Source organism: Thamnophis elegans, chromosome 11 (genome assembly GCF_009769535.1).
Source record: "Thamnophis elegans isolate rThaEle1 chromosome 11, rThaEle1.pri, whole genome shotgun sequence".
Lineage (NCBI taxonomy): Eukaryota > Metazoa > Chordata > Lepidosauria > Squamata > Colubridae > Thamnophis > Thamnophis elegans.
This window is the reverse complement of record NC_045551.1, coordinates 20436775-20458214: the sequence shown is the minus strand read 5'-3', so window position 1 is coordinate 20458214 and position 21440 is coordinate 20436775. Positions and strand designations below refer to the sequence as shown.

The 21440-nt window shown below is 35.6% G+C and overlaps 1 protein-coding gene across 2 annotated transcripts in view; it reads right to left on the bottom strand.

The window, feature by feature from the left end:
- SCML2 (Scm polycomb group protein like 2) overlaps positions 1 to 21207 on the bottom strand; it is a 61970-nt gene extending 40763 nt beyond the window's left edge. For both annotated transcript variants that reach the window (XM_032226827.1, XM_032226828.1), the window contains exons 1-5: positions 21049 to 21207; positions 15762 to 15859; positions 6774 to 6844; positions 6038 to 6272; positions 5727 to 5815 (exon numbers count right to left, since the gene is read on the bottom strand). In XM_032226827.1, the coding sequence (XP_032082718.1) occupies positions 5727 to 5815; positions 6038 to 6272; positions 6774 to 6844; positions 15762 to 15774 (408 nt within the window). In that variant the 5' untranslated portion in view covers positions 15775 to 15859; positions 21049 to 21207. The remainder of the gene's footprint in view (positions 1 to 5726; positions 5816 to 6037; positions 6273 to 6773; positions 6845 to 15761; positions 15860 to 21048) is intronic.
- Positions 21208 to 21440: the final 233 nt, after the last annotated feature.

Sequence of the window (21440 nt, the reverse complement as noted above, 5' to 3'; positions counted from 1 at the left end):
AGTTTTAACTTTTCTAATTTGTGAAACATTTTCTTTCTTTTAATTGCTGAGTTAGGTCCATTAATATTGATTGTAATCATTTTTCTTTCCTCCATATTTATACTTTATATACAGGGTTTATAACTCTAGTAGATCTGGGTTCTCGTTGTTCTCTGTAACGTACACCCCCCACCACACCTTCTTCTTTCTCAATTCCACCTACAGCTCCTTCTACTTTTTCAGTCTCAATTGTAGATGCCTCTAGTTGTGCCACTAATTCATCTTTTCCAGTTTTCTCAGCCGTTTCTCTGAAATATTCTACATAGAAAGCTTCTGCCTTATCAATTGTATCTATCCTGTATCTTTGTCCTTGCCATGTAAATAGTAGACTTTCCGGTATGAGCCATCTGTAATTAACACCTTTTTAAATCAGAACTTTAGTCAAAAATTGATATTCTCTTCTCCTCTCACTTCTCTCGGAATTTGTTTGAGAACTACAATCTCCTTGCCTTTATATTCTAATTTTCTATCTCTCATTTTCTGTAGAATTTGTAGTTTGATTGTTTTCTTGGTAAATATTACATGGACTTCCCTTGGAAGAGCATTTCTCATTGCATATCTTGTATGTACTCGGAACGCTTCATCTATGCCATCCATCATCTTCTCTTGGGATAGTTCTAATACGTTCGTCAATATCTCGGATATTATCTGTGCTAAGTTCTCTCTTCTATGTTTTGAAATCTTAAGAAAAATTCAGACCTATCCATCTCCCATCTTAATATTCCACTGCTCTCCCTTTCCACATCGCTCAGTCTACTTTCTAACTTCTCAGCTTTCTTCTCTCCTTATTGAACTTTTTCTTCGATTTTTTGAATTCTGTCTTCATATTTCATCATCCAGTTGTACATATTTTCCATTTTTCCTTCCATTTTGTCAACTTTTTGTACTATGCTTTGATTTTGTTGTTCTATTGTCTCCATTCTTTTTTCTATACTCTCAGACTTCTTTACAATTGTTTCTAACTTTTCATCCTTGCTATCAACTCCTACTTGCAATTTCTGTATCGCTTGCATGATTGCCTCCAAGTTTACTCCTTTCTCCTTTTCTTGCTGAAGCATTGACTGTATTGACCTCTGACCTTCCGCAGGTGAGGAGGCAGGGGTTGTCGTTGTAGAACCAACAGGAGTTACTTTTCTACTCATGTTCTAAGTTTTTTTTTCCCTTTTATATTCTAGTGCAGTTAATATCACAGACGTTTAGACATCAATTTATGAAGATGAGAGGTTATAAATAAAGTGAAAGAAGGGTGAATGAAAAAGAGGGAGGAGGAAAGAGGGAGAATCTCGCTTAAGAAGAAAAGTAAAGAAGTAAAAAAGAGAAGAGAGAGGGAGAGGAGAAAAAAAAGAAAAAAACCTCTTCAGTCCAATTTGCTCAAATTTTAAGACAAGCCATCCATTGGTGTCCAAATATCTTCGAAAGGAAAGAGTGCACAAAAAAAAAGATGAAATAAAAAGCAAAAAACAAGGATACTTCAAGTCACTAAAAAAAGAGAGGGGGGAGTCAAAAAGCCCAAAAAAAAGTTAGTATCTCCCCAGCAAAATAATATAAGAGTAGTATAAAAACTGCCCCCAAGCTAGAACAAATAAATTCAGTCTTTTTTCCCCACTAAGATAAAAGTCTTTCCAAGGTCATTCTTAGCTTCCCTTGATGCTTTTATTTAGTCTAAAGTAGGTTTCCAAATACTGAAAGTCTCCAGCTGAGTAAACAAGCCTGCTCTTTCAGCCTTAACCAAATAGCTTACAAGGGACGCTTCTGGTAACAATGTTTCAAGTCCACTAGATGGCAGTGTTAGCTTGTATCAACTCTCGATACTTAAATCTTCCGTTTAAACTTTTTCTTTAAAAATAACAAAAATTACCAAAGAAAGAGCTAAAAAAAGAAGAAATCTTCAAAGCATTTAAGGTTTAAATAAATTCAATGTCCCCACCAGGTCCAAAATTAAGAGTATCAGAGAAAAAAAAACACAGAAAGCCAATCCACATTACAATAAAAGTGTAGCCCGGCTTCCGGAAATAAAAAGGGAAAGGAAAAAAAACTTCAATTGGCAAACTTATATCCGCTGCTTTTCTCTCTAGTCAGCCTTATTTTAAATTAGGTTTCCAAATTTAGGGTTTTCTCTTTCCAATAGAAAAAAGGATTTAAAAACTCTCACCAACACGACATGCTTCTCTCCAGCGCTTGTATTTAGGAGCTGTCAGGAGCTTCAGCAGCCTTTGGCTGATTCGGGATCACCAGAGGCTTTGTTAGTGTCTCTGGGACCACTGGATCTCCCCCTACCTTTCACTGTCTCTTCGGAACAGCTTATGTCCAAAAAGAACCGTCCAGATTATCCAGATTAGATGGACATTCAGGAGAAGCCTGAAAGTCCGTCTTCACGCTGCGACACACACATTTTCGACCGGTTATTTTTTTTAAAAAAAAATTAAACGACTTATTGCAACAAGGAATTCAAGAATGGCATTTTAGCAGGAGTATTTTATACTTTGCCAGTTTTCTTTTTGGCATTGCATAGAAAGGTTGAAATTTTAAGCATGTCAGCCCTGAAACTGACCTGACTGAGGCCATTTTGAGACTTCAGCACTGACACACTGAAGAAAAGGGAGCGGGAGAGGGGAATAGAGATAGTTGGGGTTTGTAGTCGAAACAAAATATTTTCTCTTGGGAACCAAGGACATTCTTACAGGTGTTCAGAAAGAAGGGAGTGAAATCACCTAGCAACTGGACAGTATCCTGATTGGACCATGTGACTGATTGTTTTGAGAAAGTGAAAAACGTTTACTTTTAATTAGGTGAAAACCACGGGAATAGTCAGAGTTGGTTTTCACCAGCCTGTGTCAATATGACAGATCCAATAAACTTATTCTTTGAGGAATTTCCCTGTCTCAGAGCTTTGTTTGCTACGGGTATGTTACTTGGAACCCTGACAAACCATTTCGTACTTTGACATTTCATTTTTAGCATTCTATAGATTTCCTAGGCATTGTACAAGATGCCTAATTTCATACATTGAAAGTAACATATATAACATTAACAATTTTGATATCATTAATTTTACCATTGAATATTTTGAAGCATTATTTGATAATATGGGCATGGTGCCAATTTGTACTTTAATTCACTTATTTTCTGTTAACTACCCATTTTACATTTTATCTCTACTACCCTCTATCCTAGTTACACTCAGTACTTTGGTGCATTGTTTTCTCTAGATAATGTGAGAGTACTGAGCATTCCCAATACCTTAATTCCCAGAAATCTGAAATCTTACATAATCTACTGTTCCATTTGCCATTCCTTGGCCCAGAACACTCCTTCCACTTACAGTAATGGCCAAAATTGTGGAAACCTTTTGGGAAAAGGTTTGATGGCTATTAACACTTCTTTTTTTTGCAGTAGTACCATAACATTATATATCAATGGAAAGATAATGTAATCAAGAATATAACGCAACAAAGTTTGTTCAATTATTTGTGTTCTATGAAAAGCTATAGCCATATAACCAAAAAAGGGAAGCACAGCTTGCTTAGGTTGATATCAGGTAGCTTTCCTTCATGTTATTGTAGTCAATGAGCCAATCAGATGACATCTTGTTTTGGTAATGAGCTAATCAGATCACAGTAGAATTCAGTTATTGATATCATGTATTGAAGTTGAGAGGAGGACATTTGTCAGTGTGTTATGTGATTGCTATCAAGTTGGTTGGGGTTTTTTGTATTCTTTCATTTAGTGAAATGTAAAACATAATAAAATTAAACTAATGGTGCAAAAAGTTGACTAGCCGCCCAGAAAGTGATGTAAAGTAGTATTATTAAGTGAACAAGGCTACAGTTATAAAGAAAATAGAAGAAAAATTGGTGGAAACCTAACCAAGGGTGGCATTTCAAAGTTTTTGAAGAAGTATAAGGTGACTCAGTCATTACAAAACTACACTGGTAAAAGCTGGAAAAAGTGCACAACTGCAAGTGATGATAGAAGAATTAAGAAACTGTTCCTACGTGACAGAAGAAAATCACCTGGGTGTATAGATGAAATGGTGCAATGCAATGTGAAGTTGAATGCAAGGACTGTTCGGCGCAGACTGCAGGCATTTGACCTACAATCTAGAATTTCACAAAAAAGCTGCTATTCTAATAGCAAATCCTTCATAAAAGTTATTGCATTACATTCTTGATTAAATTATCTTTCCATTGATATATAATTTTATGGTACTACTCCAAAAAAAAGTGGCATTATTAACCATGAAATCTCAAAAATACTGTACATTTTTCCCAAAAGGTTTCCAAGTTTTGGCCACTACTGTACAATGTTTGCTTTGCTTGTATATAAAAGATTTAAAAATTCTAATGAATAAATCAATATTTTATTCAGAGTACAAAATACGTAACAGACTATCCTTGACCTTGGAACAACATACAAATTGACTATGTGATAAATAAATTATATTTTTTTCAATTAATAAATGGTTTGTAAATCATTTCTTATTCATTTATAGTGAATTTACTATGTACCGTGTTTTCCCGAAAATACGACATGTCCTGAAACTAAGGTCATGCCACATTTTTTGAGTGGGCAAAAATATAAGCCCCACCCAAAAATGAGACCCCTGGACAATCCCCCCACTCCAGCCAGGCAGAGCACCACTCACCGACCTAGCGGTATCCCGAAGGCACCAAGTTGCAGGAACGAGGTGGGGGCAAAGGCGCTCACATTGCTTGGCGCCTTTGGAATACTGCTAGGTCGGTCAGCGGCTCTGTGCCCAGCTGGAAAGGGGGGTTGCCAAGCGGCTGCTCTCTTGTGAGCGGGCTCTCAAAGATCCGGGCACAGCCTCAGGGTCGAATGGCTGTATTGCGCTGTCGCAGCAGCAACACAGCAGCCATGAGGTGACCACGATCACGAGCAGCCGCCCGACAGCCCCCCTTTCCAGCGGGCACACCGCCATTCACTGATGTAGGGGTATCGCCAAGCTGCGGAAGCGCCTGCTGGAAGACTCGGTATCCTACCTCCGTGCTTTGGAAGCCACAGAAAAAGCCATGTGGCGGCGGCGGCAGCAGCAGCGGAGATGTCCTGGCTCTGAAGGGAGAGCTAGGCAAGGGCATCGTGAGCCTGGGAGCCGCGTGCCCGGCTCTTCAGGATCCCACTCGCAAGAGAGCAGCCGCCTGGCAACACAAAACAATAAGCCCTCCCCTGATAATAAGGTTCAAGCTATATTTTGTGGGTCAAAAGAAAATAAGACCCTGTCTTATTTTCAGGGAAACATGGTAAGAAAAATATTCCTAGACAGAACTATATGTACAATAAATACGCATTTAATATTTCAAAGAGCAATTAAAGTACCTATTGATTATATACATGCTCAAAGCAATGCTTTTCCACTTTCACTCTAATTTATTATGTTGGCTTTATATAGGAACTTTCAGATTTCCCTAGTTAAAACATAGAGAAATTATTTCCCATATATTTAGTATGTTCTGATTTGTAAGATGCTTCTGATTTATAAAATGCTTCTCAAGTGAGAGATTTTATCTTGAATTTGTTACATGTAACGTAAGTATAATTTCTTTTAGAGTTTATATGGCACTTGCCAGTGGTTGGCAAAATATTGCTGTCTATTGCAATCAGAGTTTGGGCTTTCTATGCTACAGTAGACAACAGAACACAAGGGACTTCTCAGCAACCAAGCTTCTTACCTTCTTAAACAATATAGCAGGTGCCATTTCAGCTCCGTTTAGGGTTCTTAGGAGGAACATTGGCCAAGAGGATGCATTCATCTGGAATCCTAATTTGACAATAAATATATAATGGATATAATTTAAGAAATAAGGAAGAGTGGAGATGGGGTGGAAGCAAAACAGAGTTGATCCTTCACCAGTGCAAAGCACTCCAAATACAATCTATAACATTATATCCATTATTTTTCTCTTGATTTATGACTATTTCATTGTTGGCTATTTCAAAAAATGATCTCTTTAAATCACACTGTTGAATTATGTTTTCTTACCCAAAGGAGGTTGAAGCATTCCTCCTTTCTTTTCACACGTTCCAATTTGCTGTATATCAGAGGAATCCACTAGCCTCCAGAAATCATTTTTATTGTCACTTCCATCAAGACGCAGCCTTAATCTAGTACCTGAGATTCCAATAACTGTAGCTATACACACAGAAGTAACATTCCGGGGGTCATGAGCTTCCAACTTCATACCCACTTTGAAATCATTGCTAGGGGGAATCTTAGACTACAAAAGGAAAGATAATAAAAGGTTTACAGTATAGTTTAACAATATAGTAGTTTAGTTTTCTACATAGTAAAATATATAGATGGACCAGTATGGGGAATTTAATGAATGAGCATTAAATGAACATCTAAAAATGAGCTAAATGACATCACACTGGTTTAATAATTATATAAATGCATCTTTTTACATTTCAATAACAAATCAACATATGCAATCTAAATTTATTTCATGATATTCATCTCTCTGTGCAACAAGCATTTAATACTACTTTGTATTTTGATACATCAAACAAGGTGATTATTATTTCCTACCACATGAAAAGAGAGTCTAATGTAAGTCTAACAGTAATGCTTCTTATATTAGTAATTCTTACTAATATGAATATACTATGTACCACATTAAGTGCATACTACATTGAATGCTACACTTGTAAGTAAGGCAGTTTGACAGTTTACAAACACATTAATTTTAGGAATGGTTTTTAATATTTTAAACTATCACCTGTCTGAAACACTGTGAAGGGGCAGCTACAGACCCAGTTTCTTTCAAGTAGTTGTCCCAGTTAAAATATTCTATGAAAAAATGGAAATGTTTAAACATTAAAACAGCAAAATAAATACTACATAAATATACTTTAAGCTATAGGAATGTAAATAAAATCTTAAGGAATTTACAAAATTGTAAAAATATGTTTCCCAAACATATTAAAAATAATTATAACAATTGTAAAAAATGAAAAATTTTAAATTATCTTTTTAAACTGCACTGAATTTAGTTGGTATGTTGTGGCATATAAATTATCCAATTAATTAATTGAAATTACTTGAATGTTATTATAATCAGCTTTTTCCCAGAAGATTCCATCTCAAAGAAACAATGCACTGAATGTAACTTTTTAAATATAGGAAAGTTCTAAAAGTTGGAATTCAAATTAAAGCATGCAAGACAGATGATTGCCAAGACTCTCCTCTTAATACTCTCCGCTTAATATATCCAGCAAAAGTGAGCTCACCATAGCTTTGGTAACTGGTTCCACTACCACTACTCTTAATGTTTGGAAGGTTTCCAAATATTCAACTGCAGTGCAAACTGTTCTTTATCCTGAAGTACAGTATATTCAAGTATTTGAGGAGTGTTTGTATATTCTCAGTCTTCTAAACATTAAACCTTTCAAAACACTTTAATCTGTCCTCAAAATTTAATTTTGTTTTAGTTCAATGATCCTCCTCACTGCCATTCTCTGAACACTTCTTAAAAGAAGATACGTAGAATTGGACATACAGTAATCAATATGTGATCTGACCAAAGCAGCATGTAGTAGAATTAGTACTTTCTGATTATTTGGAAATTGTACAGGTAGTCCTCACTTTATGACCAGTTGCTTAGCAACAGTTTGAAGTTACAATGGACCTCCTCAGGACTACTTATGACCAAAATTTGAAGTTCTGTTGGCTCCACTCTCCTCCCCCCCGTCACATGATTGCATTCTGGGCACTCAACAATAGTCGAGCTGCTGTTTGCAGTCATTGTAAAACTGATTTTTACTTCTGGTGCCAGCAAAAAATGCCCATTGGAGATAAGTGTATTCTCTTAACTACTGCCACATTCACTTAACTATGACCACAATAATGTTGTGAAATCAGGCATAGTCACATAGTGACCCAATTAACAATCAGCATTACTTATAACCATAATTCCAGGCTTAATTATGGCTGTAAGTTGAGGACTACCTGTACATGAATAGATCTAGTCTAAATTTACATTTGTCTTTTTAGCACTCATTATTTAATATATGTTTTGATACCTCATGTATTGGAGGAATATTTGTACAGAAATAATATGAAACACTGTTTGTACAGCAATGAGTTAACCTAGTGCAACAGCTCAGATAAAAGTAATAAAATGTGGGGTGAGAGCATATTGCAGAAAAAGACAAATTTACAAAATTTATCTAGATGAAGATCTATTCAATGCAGTTATACCCCAGAAACGAATTTAATATTCAGTGAAGTATTGGAAGCAACATATAGTATGTAACATTCCTCTGCTATCTACTGGTATATTAATTCAAGAACAAGGTTGCTAAGGCTATTAAAACCTGCTTAAACAATATAACAATAAAGTACCCACATAAAATGTTAAAGGAATTCCTTCACACATCTTGCATCTCAACTCATTTAACATTTAGTTGTAAAGCAAGTAGAGGCTAGTCCATATTCTCTATCATAGGGATTTGATAAGCGCCTGATGATATGCTACAAATAGAGGCAAAATCAACATAGATGAAAGTATATGTAGCTTAGGATTGATCTGTGGAACACCCTTATATTACCTAGTCTGGTAATAAAACATCTGCAAGCAACCAAGCTCAGAGAACACCGAAGACTCCACAGAATCAAAATAATATACATATATTTTCAAAATAACCAAGATATCAGAAATTTGCACTCCAATCGTCCACTATTTGCTAAGATCACTCAACTGAGACAGATCCTTCAGAGAAAGTGGAACTAGAGCAAAACAATCTAGAATTTTGGTGAGTCACTGAAGTAGAAAGCTGACTGGAATATTTGAAGACAATAATTCTAATGCTCCTTGAGGACACCAAGTCAAGAAAGGTTACCCTAAAGCCACCAAAAACTGGCAATAATTTGCATGAGATTTAAGGCAGCTTTTTCAGTTCAGTAAGCACAAGGCATTTTACTCTGTAGATATGCATATATCACTACAAATGGCTTCTGGAAATTTTAACAAATATGGAAACCACAATCCAAAAGGGCAGCTAGTTCATGAAAAGCTTTGCTGCTCAAACAATAGAAATTGAAATATATTCACACTTAAAATTCTCAGCCATTAAATCTTCAACCAACACATTAGAGCTAAATTATTGCATATGTCTGCAGTCTGCACTGGTGATAACCATAAAACTGTTCTGTTTCCCTGCTGCAAACAATAGCAATTTATACAGATGGCAGTATATACCATTCATCTGATTAATCGTATATTCTAAGTAAAAGATACAGCATAAGAGTTAGCAATATGCTACATTTTTTTTCAAGATACAGACACCTCTCAATGAATTAATCCTTACAGGGACTTGCTTTATTCCTGTGCACCTACTCTTCTAACAGTAGCAAGGCAGCCAAATAGAAAAAGATGTTGAGATAAATATTCATTGTGAATGCAAATCAAAGTATGTTATATATTGCCCAGTAATAAAAGTCTTGTTTATGCTAGTAATCTATGTATAATTAGCTAACATGTAGCTGTGCAAAATGGCCAACTTCTATGTGTTTCACTCCATTAACTGCTATACATAAAACAAAACAAACTAATAATACTATGCTGCCACCTAGTGTTTCTCCTTCAAACTGACAGTAACTCCTGGGGTAATTTTCTTGGCAATAATACCAAAGTTAGATATCACAGAACTAAGAAGTTTCTTAGCAAAAAGCTGAAGTTCTTCCTGAGTGATTTAAGGTTTATTCAACAATAAAGCATTGACTTCTATAAGCCTTTATTGCAATTTTTGTATCCAACGTTTGTGTTGTTTCTTAGCATGCAATGAACTACAAATGACACAACTGTATACTGTGCAAAACCACCTCATTGATTTACTCATGGGTAAGCAAATTGTGTGAGAACAAACATTATGTTTTATTATTTCATATTTTGAGAATCAGGAAAGGAAACAAATATCATTATGCAATACACGTAGTCCTTGGGTTACAACCAGCCATTCAAAGTTACGATGGCATTGAACGCGTAGTTCAGTAGTTATGACTGATCCTTGAAATTCCAGCAGTCACATCACCCATGTGGTCACATTATTGCAATCTAGACACTTGACAATCAACTCATAACTGTTGCACTGTCCTGGGATCACATGATTGTAATTTTTTTACTTCCCCACAAGCTTCCCACTAGCAAAGTCACTAAGGAACCAGCAGGGAATGTCACAAATTGCTCTAAGTCTCCCCAACCTATGCCCCTCCCCTAGTCCCTCTGTACTCACACTACATCAGCCACACATACACCCTCCCAAGCCGCTCTGCACTCAGCACTGCATCTCCCTGGATAGTTGTACTCTCTCTCCCACATGGCAGTCACACCCTTGCACATTCTCCCCAAGTCTTGCTGCACTCACGCCACACCTTCCCCAATATGTCCACTCCAAGCCACACAACACTTATGCCACACCTCTCCAGCCACTCATTTACCTTCTTCCATTTGGCAACAGCCACCCCAAGTCCTGCTGCACTCACACATCACTGTTCCTGAACTTCAGAATGCTCCTTTCATATATTCTTGGCCACCCAGGCATCCTTTTCTACCAGGAAGCAGCCCCCTCGTACACCAAGCTTTGTTGTGCTTGTGCCATGCTTCCCTTAATGATGGCACACCAGGAATTGCAGGAATTGCTCTCCTAAGAGATGCAGTTATATTTATGACAGTGTCACTTAATGATGGAAAGTCTTAATGATGGAAAGGTCCTATTTGCTGTCATAACTCAAGGATTATCTGTATATTAACAGTACCAGTTTTAATAAAATTGTAAAATATATGTATGCGTGTGTAATGCATATATACAGATAGTCCTCGAGTTATGATCACAATTCAGCCCAAACTTTATATTGCTAAGTGAAACATTTCTTAAGTGAGTTTGCCTCATTTTACAACTTTTCTTGCCACAATTCGCTAAGCGAATAGTTGCATTTGTTAAATTAGTAACATGGTTGTTAAATAAATCTGGCTTCCCCATTGACTTTGCTTGCCAGAAGGTCGCAAAAGCTGGTCACATGACCCCAGGACTTTACAACTGTCATAAATATGATCCAGTTACCAAGCATCTGACTTTTGATCATGTGATCTTGAGGATGCTGCAAGGGTTGTAAGTGTGAAAAACAGTAATAAGTCACTTTTTTCAGTGTCGTTGTAACTTTGAACAGTCACTAAATGAACCGCTATATATAGTACCTAAACACATTCCTAGAACAAATTTCCCATTTTATCTGACAGAATAGTATCTTCCCTAATAAGCTTTATTACCTGAAATTTTATCAACATTCATATTTTAAAGCAGTTATTTCACAAAAATAAATACATATTAAGAAAGTTCAATTTCTATCCGTCTAAATGCTATAGTATTATTCTATATAATAGCAACCTTTAATGAAGACTACTACCAGGATTATAATCAAAGCATTGAGAAACAGATATGACCATACTTTGTATAACCGCAAGGCTTATGCATTTATAAACAAATGCCTAAAGTGAAAAAAGTAAGAGGATCTTGTGAATGCAGATGCCCAAAGAGGTATAGTTACATGAAAAAATAAGATTTTCTTTGCAGTCCCTCTGCCTCCAATATAGTGGTATAGGAACACCCCCCCCTTTTCCTGCTGATTGTCCTTTCCTTGAGGAGCCCTGCACAGACACACATCCCCAAACTGCTCCCTCCAAAGCCTCCAGAATTCCACCTCCAAGTGCCCAGAGTAAAACAATGAGAGGCAGCTCCTGGGCCTTGCTGGCTCAGCTGATCTGCAGGAATGCGATTAAGGGGTTGAGCCTCAATGAGGTGACCAGGGAAGGGAAGGGCTGCCTCCTGTGCTGGCCACACCCACTAGGCCTTATTTGGGGTAGGGCTTATATTAGGCCCATACAAAAAATAAGGCTAGGGCTTGTTTTTGGAGTAGATCGTATTTTGGGGAAAACAGTACCAGTAGCATGCAATTTGCCAATCCATAGATAAGCATCAACTGCAAAATTCTTGCAGGTTAGAAACTTAGTATTCATGGTAGAAAGAAGTTCAAACACACCATTATAGAGAAGACAGCTGAAAGCACCAGAAGCTTTACTGGCAGAGATATTCAAAATCACTTGACATTTTGTGATTGACTAAGAGAACACTAAATTAATTATGTCCATTATAGGAGTTGATACATGAATTTAAATCAAAGTATCATCTATATTGCTTTGTCAATAGAAGAAACAAAAAGATCAGTTGCAATGAACTGTTAATAGGATTCATTCTGAGATTTGTTATGAACAATAATATAAATTAAATACATAAATTAATTCCATACTGATATTAAATCTTCTTAGCATCCTCTATGAAGAACTGTGAAGAAGAACCACGAGAGCTGTGTAGTACAGATGAGCATCTCTGGATAGATAGAATTTTTCCAAAGAAAGTGTATTATAAACTAGGATTGCCTTGACCACCAGTAGCTGATCCTACAAAGCTCAAGGGCATATTTATAGAAAAGGCTTAATCCCTTTATCAATGAAAATATTTCCTAAGAACCTCTTGTCACAGCACACTTGGAACAAGACCTATATCATTATGTATTTGTGTGTACACAAATGTACAGACTGAGCTGGCAAAGAGATAGTTCAGCAGTATATATTAATAAAAATTGCCAATACAGTGTCTGAAACTGTTGAATGGTATAGTCTTGAACAATAGGTATGGGAATCCCAATATTTTTCTGTATTAATTTCCTTGGAAAGAAGTTGCATCTATTGAATTGATATTAAGCTCAGCTTAGCATTTACTATCAGTGATAATGACCTCAACTCTTTAGTAATAAGTCTTGCCTAACTCCATGAAGGCCACCTCTACAAGAAGGCAGGCCTTCCCCACTATTGCAATGACTGACAACTTCAGCTAAGTAGGAAAGAACAGATTGAGGCAAGATGTAGTTCTGATAAGAAGTGGTCTAGTAATTTTTGCTGAAGCTCCACACAAAGTACTACAATAAAGGTCCTGTGGCCTGACATAAGGAAATGCTTGAAGCTGACAGACTGTACTTACATAATGATTCAAAGTATACTGTTGAAAACTTTACATTACATTACATTACATTAAACATTAGCATGAAATATATTGGAGAAAAGGGTTTATAGGCATAAGTAGTATTCAAATAAAAGCAATGTTAAAATAAAAGACCTAATGTTGAAGATTTATCTTATAATCCATAAACAAAACAAGTTGTGAGTAAATGATAACTTATATAATAATTAACCAAAACTGAAATATTTTTGAATTTAATTAAGTCTGTTGGTTTGAAACTCTGTGGAAATTTGACTAAGAATATTTTTCCCTCCTCCACTCTTCTCTTTGAGACCAGAGACTGTTTCTTCAAGAAAACTGGAATGGAAGAAAATGATTAATTCAAAACTGGGAAGAGGCACCTTCTAGAGAGATTTTTCAGGGACAGCAGAACACTGAAGGAAATGAGAAAGTCTGCTTTTAAAAAGTCTTCATACACCAAAATCTGTTCTCTTAACATTTACAACACATAATGTTATCCAATAATTGGTTCCTTGACAGATTGCTGTTGCCATGTCTTTCTTTTTTAATAGACTTGAAATCTAAAATAAACATAATTGTACACGTTGCCATATACTTCTACCAATATCATTCTATACATTTATAGAATTGTATTAATACATCATTACAGAATTCTATTATTCTCAATAGGAATCATTTCTGGGTAGATACAGGATTTGGGTTTAAGTTCGCAACATAAAGAATATTTCAAAATATTTGAAATCTAAATTTATTCTCAACTGAATCTACGTTCAGTTAGGTTTATTTCTAAAATTAAATCAGACAGTAAATCATAATGCATTGACGTTTAAAAACTCAAAGGGTAATGCAAAACAGCAAGCACTTTGACAAAACAAAGGCAAACACTTCAGTAATATTATGTAATAAATTATAATCGCAATGTGTTCTCTATAATTATAATAGTGATTTCAGCTTAAGCATATTGTACAAAGTACTAAATACTATTCTACATAATCCTTTTTATCCAATGTTATATAGAAACCAGGGACACTTGCTAAAGAATATGCAAACAAAATGACCTAATATGACCTTTGGCTTATTAACCAGGCAAAGAAAATTAGAAGAAGCTAACACAAAATAGAACAAATACTTAAAAGAGTTATTGAACAACTAATTGTAGACCATTCATTTAATGCACAATGGATTATTGGATGAAACCTACATGGCTAGAGGAAAAAAGAAGCAACGGCAGTAAGATAGTCAGTTCTATTCAAAGTCACAGTTGCTGAATAGATGATACCTTTAGCATGGATAGATATTCTGGCGCATTGGCAGGATGAAAAAGGGTAGCTATTTCCCTTCTGGAAATTTCATCTAGCACATTTCTTCACTTGATATTACTGAGCATTTTTTATTTCAACCCAGGAATAAATGAGAAAAAGTTTTTTGACATCTATATGTACTGCAGAAGAAACAAGGATGATTACATCTTCCAGTGCCATGTTTTTACAGTATGGAAATAATGTTAACAGAGTAAGTAGTCAATTCAGACATCATAAGAGGCAGAAGACAACAGATTTTGGATCTCTTACAACCAATGCTTTAATCATAACATAAACGGTATTTTAATTATATGTAAAGGCTGAATTATCCTATTACTATAATTGGCACTCTGCCATCTACGATACAGACATCAGTGCTAACTATATATATATCACATTCCCAGAATGTGAGTTCGTAGTACATTTTATTTGAATATCTTGATTTTGTTAAATAATTAAAGAAATATTTGAACAGAATTATATGCATATGGTACTTTTGTGAGCTTTATGAGTTTTTATTAATACACTTGAATATGACATAAAATTAATATCAAAAACAACTTAGAATGTTTATCAGATATTTTTAAATGCCTACTTTATGGGGAAAAATTCTGCCAAGTTATTAAACCAGTGCAGAACTTAGATTCAGAAAAGACTATTTAAAGCATGTCCAGTAGCTCATGTTGATATTTCCTTAAACCAAATGATTTTTCACTTATCAGCAATAGCTGTATAATCCTAGGAAAAAATACAAATTTTGTACAAAGGTACAACTTGTTTAAGCAGCTGCCAAAAGCTGTTAAATGAAATCATTCCAAAAACTTTATAGCTTCTTTTTCAGTTATCAGCAATAATTATACAATCCCAGGAAAAGATACAAATTTTTAAGTAGCTGGCAATAGCTGTTAAACAAAATATTACAAATAAACTTTCTAGTTTCAAATACAGGTTGCCTACTATTTATTTGATTGCAAATTAATTTAATAAAACAGCATATTTAAAGACTTTTGCACATTACACTTGCAATTTTATGAAAATATATTATTTTCTTTCACAAACTAATTGGATCTAGCAGATGCCATTAAATATTTACCCAACTAGTTTTAGTTCTTCCCATAATCTAGAAAAGAAATCAAAATTTGAGTTCAGAAAAAAAGTTGTTTATATCAATATTGTAGCTATTCTACAAACATCTACATCTCTTTTTCATGAAATTATATTACTAATTGTCCAAAAAAATCCCAATTTAGGAATTAGGAGTACCCTTAGAATATATTAAACTTCTGAAAATAAAGTCACAATTTAAATGTCTGGAAATTGTGACTTCTGGTGTTAATGTTCCCTTTTACTATCTTATTGTTTCAACTTTACCTGTTTTCCCCATGGTTAAAAGTCTGGTCCTCCCTGTCACAATAAAAATACAAATGTTGCCTGAAAAGTTCACTCTTCTGTTTCAGTAGAATTGTTTCCTGTAAAGCAGTAATAAAATAGATTAGGAAGAAAGCACACACACACACACAGACACTAACAGTATAAAATCAGTAAATTAATGAGGAATGGAATTAAGAATAAAAAACACTTTAACTCTTTCTATTCATCCCTACAAAAACTCATGCAATTTTTTTTTCAATTTTAGGTTCTTTATTTGCACTATTCACTATTTGCAACTGATTTATTGAAGGAATCCTATTATTTCTAACCATACACACACACACACAAAAACACACAAAAACACACACACAAGTAGAATTGCATTTATATTAGGATATCATAGTAATTATAAGTTCAATGCTAGCACCATTTGCATAGAAATTGACATTATTTGCTTTTGTTTTTTTTTACTTTAGACACATATACAATATTGTTGTTTGATTTAATTATAAAACAGTTGCAGCAATAAAACTGTAAATCTATCATTTTATTTTCTGTATAAGTAACTGACCAGACATAATTGGTCTTAAATCAGTTAGATATCTTTTATTTCTGGTGTTCCATTTAAATAATGCCATTTATTGCTCCAACCTTCCTGAAAAGTGCAATCTTGATAAATGCTTGAAGGTACATATTTATACCTTTTATCAATAATCAATTAGGTCAAAAAGTGATGATGACTAAGGAACAAAATTAAACACCACTTGCCATTTGTCTGTATGAAATTTGCTGAAATAGAAATACGAATGCAATAATCCACAACATCTTTTGTGGTCTTTATATCTTGAACTAATAATGTTTAGTAATTCTGTATATGTTACTTAGAGATTATTGCTGCTAAATTATATATAACATATCGCAAGCTTAATAGGGATATATCCTAAAATGACCTAACTTGCTGAAACACTAAGGAACATTCATTCATTCACAATTGACAAGTTTTACAGAGTTCAAAAATTCAGATACAAATACAAATTTTCTATAGCATTTAATTGTGGTATAAGTTATCTATTGATTTAAAACTTTTCAAGAATTTCATATACATGAATATAGTAACAAATCCTTGTTCCCAGTCTTATAAAATTGCATAGTACATTTAGAAAACTAAAATCTGACCAAATTAATCCTCATAAAATATTTGAGAATCAGCTAGAATAGTTAAAATATGAAACTTGAAATGTTTAATTTGGTTATTATGCATACTGGCATAGTAAAAAAAATAAGAATATTTACTCTTCATGATGGCACTAACTTTCAACTTTCACACTTAGGGAAAAAAATCTAAATTTTAAATGTCATTTTGACAATCTTTAAAATTGAAGTGCATTGTATACAGATTGTAATAAAAATCATTATTTTTCCCTCAAAAAATGAAATTCCCCAGGACGATTATGTCTGAGCAAATACAGGAGCAAACATTAATGTATGTATGTATTTTTAATTTCAAAAGTTCATGTGCAAAAATGCTAATATGAGAATATTTGTAATAAATAAAGCATACATTTCTAGGAAATTAATTCAACCAATGAAAACCCATTTCAATAAAAGGAAATAGGAGCTGCTACAAAAAGCTGTTGAACTCAAACAGATTTCAAAGCTATCTTACAACTGAAAGGTGATCCAAGTCATCCTCTTTATGAGCAGTCAACTTTAAACCACTATTTATCTTTCTATTGTTGCTTTTCTAGCCAGCAGCAGATTACACTTGCTCCTGTAATAAAGATTCCAGTTCAATAGTGATTATATCTCTCTAAGCCACTGAAGTGCTTGCTGGAAAAACATAAAAAGAATTCCAGCATTTCAGACAAGTGAGCATCTAGACAGAGACAAGATTGTCAACTAACAGAGAAACCCCATCCAAAGGCAAGGTTTGGCAATAAACATTTCATAGCTTATAAAATTCAGCCCACAAATTCATCCAGAATTCTAGATCTAAAGCACAGTTGTCACTATTTCCCACATGCTACGTAGTAGCTTGAATTGTGTAATAGTTTGAATTGTCATTCTATTTAAACTAGAAGTGACACAGGAGTTTTTATATTGCTCTGAGACTAGGATTATTTTTCTGAAGGACAAACCCAATATACATTTACATCTGTTGCTTTCAAAAAGCTCTAGATCTTTCATTTAACCATTTTCATAACAGTGTTTCATATAAATACATTTAAAACTTTTTAAACAACAATTTTCTATATAAAGAACACCATCAATCCAATCATATAAATTTAGTTAGAATTAAAGCTGCAGTTCTTTGAAACTAATTTTTTCTTATATTTATTTTATATAAGCAAAGAAATATTTATAAACTGGGTATAAAATATTTTTATTGGAGAAAAATATAACTACTAAACTAAACATTCCTAGATGTGTTAAAATGAAACAATTTTTGAAGATAAGCTACAATAGACAAAAAAATAATGTACCAATTATTGCAGGCCCAATTATAATTTGTATATCCTAAATCTTTAGGACATTGTTTCATCTTGTAATACACCTCCTCTTGGTTTATTCTTTAAAAAGTTTTTCACAAACCTAAAATAAAGTCAGGTTTACTTTATTACAAGCAGATACTGCAGTTGATGTACCTAAACAGATGAGTAACACTAATACCTCTTACAAGAATGGAATAAATTTAGCATTAACTCACCCCTAAATATTTAAAATTCTTGCACTCAAATTGCAGACATTTTAACAATAAGTCATTATCCCAATGACATAGACATGCTTTGTTCCATCATAGTTTGATCACTATGTTAAGTACAAATATTTAAAATATACTTTCAAACTTTGTCTGAAGTTTCTCTTTTGTACCACCTGCAAATGGATAAGCAAGTAAAGGGGGAAATACAGTTATTAACACCATATAAGGTATCTTCCCCTCAATCAGCCATGTATACTGTATGCAAACATATAAGAAAACTGAATGAACTTGGGCAAGTCATACTTGCAGGTCTACAAAAATCAGGTATCTTCTCATCTTGTGTGATTTCTACTCATTTTTCACAGCTAAACTATAGATCAAAGAGTTCATTACTTTGCATTGATTTGCTTTCTTCTAAACACATTACTACTGGGATATTATAGCAGCAAACTGCATGGATAAGAATAAAGGGAAATATGCTTTAACATAGAAATTGCTGCAATAGCAGAATTACTAGTATGTAATTCAACCATTATAGAGCTGGACGGAAAATTTAAATATCAACAGTGAATTAGTTAAGTTCCATAGCCATATTATTTCCTATTCTTTAAAAAAACTTTTAAAAACCTATTTGTATGCCTTTATCCCAAACATATTGCTTTTACATTAATACCATTTTAATGTATATTTTAATGGGTATAAAACTCAAAAGGTATCTAAACCTGGAAAGACCATGCTCTTATAGGACTAAGATTTAGAAAAACTGTATCAGTACTTTGATTACAAATGTTTTTAAGCATTCCCTATACTCTTTTTAGCAGCTCAAGAGAAATTATAAGGATCAACTGATCTAACTCAACCATTGTGTATCTACTGGCAAAATAACATGGATTTTCATTTACATTAATTTTGCTGAAACATGTTGTATTAACCTTATAGAACCTTTACATTAAAAAACCTTTGTTTTTTATTAGATTTAGACTAGAATATTAGATTTTTATTTAAAGTGATTATCTGTACAATCTTACATATTCAGAAACATACTCAAGATTTTGTGCAAGGAAAATAAAAACATTTTAGTGGAGACTAGCTACTGTAATTTGCAGACACAAAAAGCAGTTCTATATATTATTACTTACAAATATTTCTCCCTGTGCTCAATGGAGTTTGCTTTTCGATAGGTATCTTCAGTATTAAAACTATAGAGTGTAATGTTTTGTAAACTATCCTAAATTGTATTGAGTATGCTTTCAGGACACTAGATTACACCCTTGATCAAAATTCATAAAGAAAATAGACACAGGTTGAAAACTGTTTCTTGGAAGAAATGAATGGTATCAGAAGTCTATTATGATCAACAATACACACAAACCCAAAGTAATAAATTTCCTGAAACTTCTTGTTCCTACAAGCGCATCTATTCTTTGGGTGCCGACCAAGCAAGATGAAGTAGCTGCCGCAGCAACAGCCCGTCCGCCAACAAGTAAGTTTTAGGCTTCACTCTCACACAGTACTGTACTTTAGGCCAAAGAGGAGGAAAGGGAGGAGAGTCTCAGCCAGAAGAAAGCTACACCTCGAAGAAGTGTGTCCACGTCTACGCTAATGTCAAAGCACATCCAAACAACCCCAAAAAATAAGCGCCAATTTAAAATGCGCGCCCGGGGGGGGTGTGTGTCAAAATAGTGCAGAACTGCCGCGAATAGCTTGAGTCCTTGAGCATTTAGCCCGAAAAGATTGGGGAGGGGGACTCGCCTTTGCCCTCTCCTCTTCTTCAGTGCTCACGGTTATTCCCGCCCTATTTTATAGTGAAATGCTTGTTAAGCAGTATGCCCAACAGAAAAGCCAGCATCGTTACTAAATTTAGCTAGGGTTAAATGTGACAGCTGTGCTGGCTCAGCTCTGGTGAGGAGGCGTCAGTCGCTCCTCTCCCCTCCCCTTTCAAATAAAACCGCGCAGCATTCAAAGCGCAGAACTGCCCGTCCAGAACCGGCTCTCCGGCCGGCTTCCACCTACCCGTAGCAGGGCTTTCCAGAGAGACCGCGAAAGCGGGAGGGAATGAGACTGCCATGCCCCCTGGCTAAATGCAGGGGTGAGCTCCCCTCCGCAAAGGGGATTGCAATGTTTTTTCTCTTCACCTTTTGATCATCAGAAAGGTAGAACTAAAGATTTAGCTGAGGAAGGGAGAGCGGAGTTATAAATCCCCCCCGACCCGTTAAAGTAAACAACCAAGGACTGGGGAAGGAAGCCCCAGAGTGCCCCAAGACCCAAAGGGAGGGTGCAAGAGGCCGAGAAGAAAGAGGCAGCTCAGGAAAACCTGAAGAAGAGACAGTCGCCTAGAAGACTGGTTGGGGGAGGTGGAGGACGAGTATCCTGCAAACACCAAATATTCAGCGGGAGGTGGCGGATGAATCCTGATCTGACACCAATGCTTTCCCTTCTCAGCTCGCGTTTTAGAATGCGGGACCCGGAGATCCCGCAGCAGAGAGAGGAGAAAGCGACGGCGAAGGGGAGAGGCGGCTCCAACTCCGCCTGTTTTTCTCCCTCTGAAGGCAAAAACACTCGGAACTCTGGAACCGGAGCACTCACCGAACACGAGGGAGCCCCGGTCTCGTAGCACGCAGGGGGCTCGGCTCGCGGTGCCGCCGCCACCACCACCAAGATTCACGCTCTTGCTGCCGCCTCCGCCATGTTCCTGGGGCGTCGCGCATGCCCGGCAGTGGCCCTGGGGGCTTCCTGCGCCTTCGTGTCTTGTCCTCACGGCCCCCTGACAAGGGGGCGGAGGGGGCGGGTGACAATTTAGTCGTTACTGCAACAGTTGCCGCTGTGCTAGTGGCTCGCGAGAGCAAGTTGGGGCTGTCCTCGCCCACGCCACACCACTCGTCGTGCACATGCTGCTTGTACCGCTGTAATATGCTTTAAGTGGCTGCTGCCGATACCCCACTGTAGTTATCCCGAAACGATATAAATATAGACTTTCT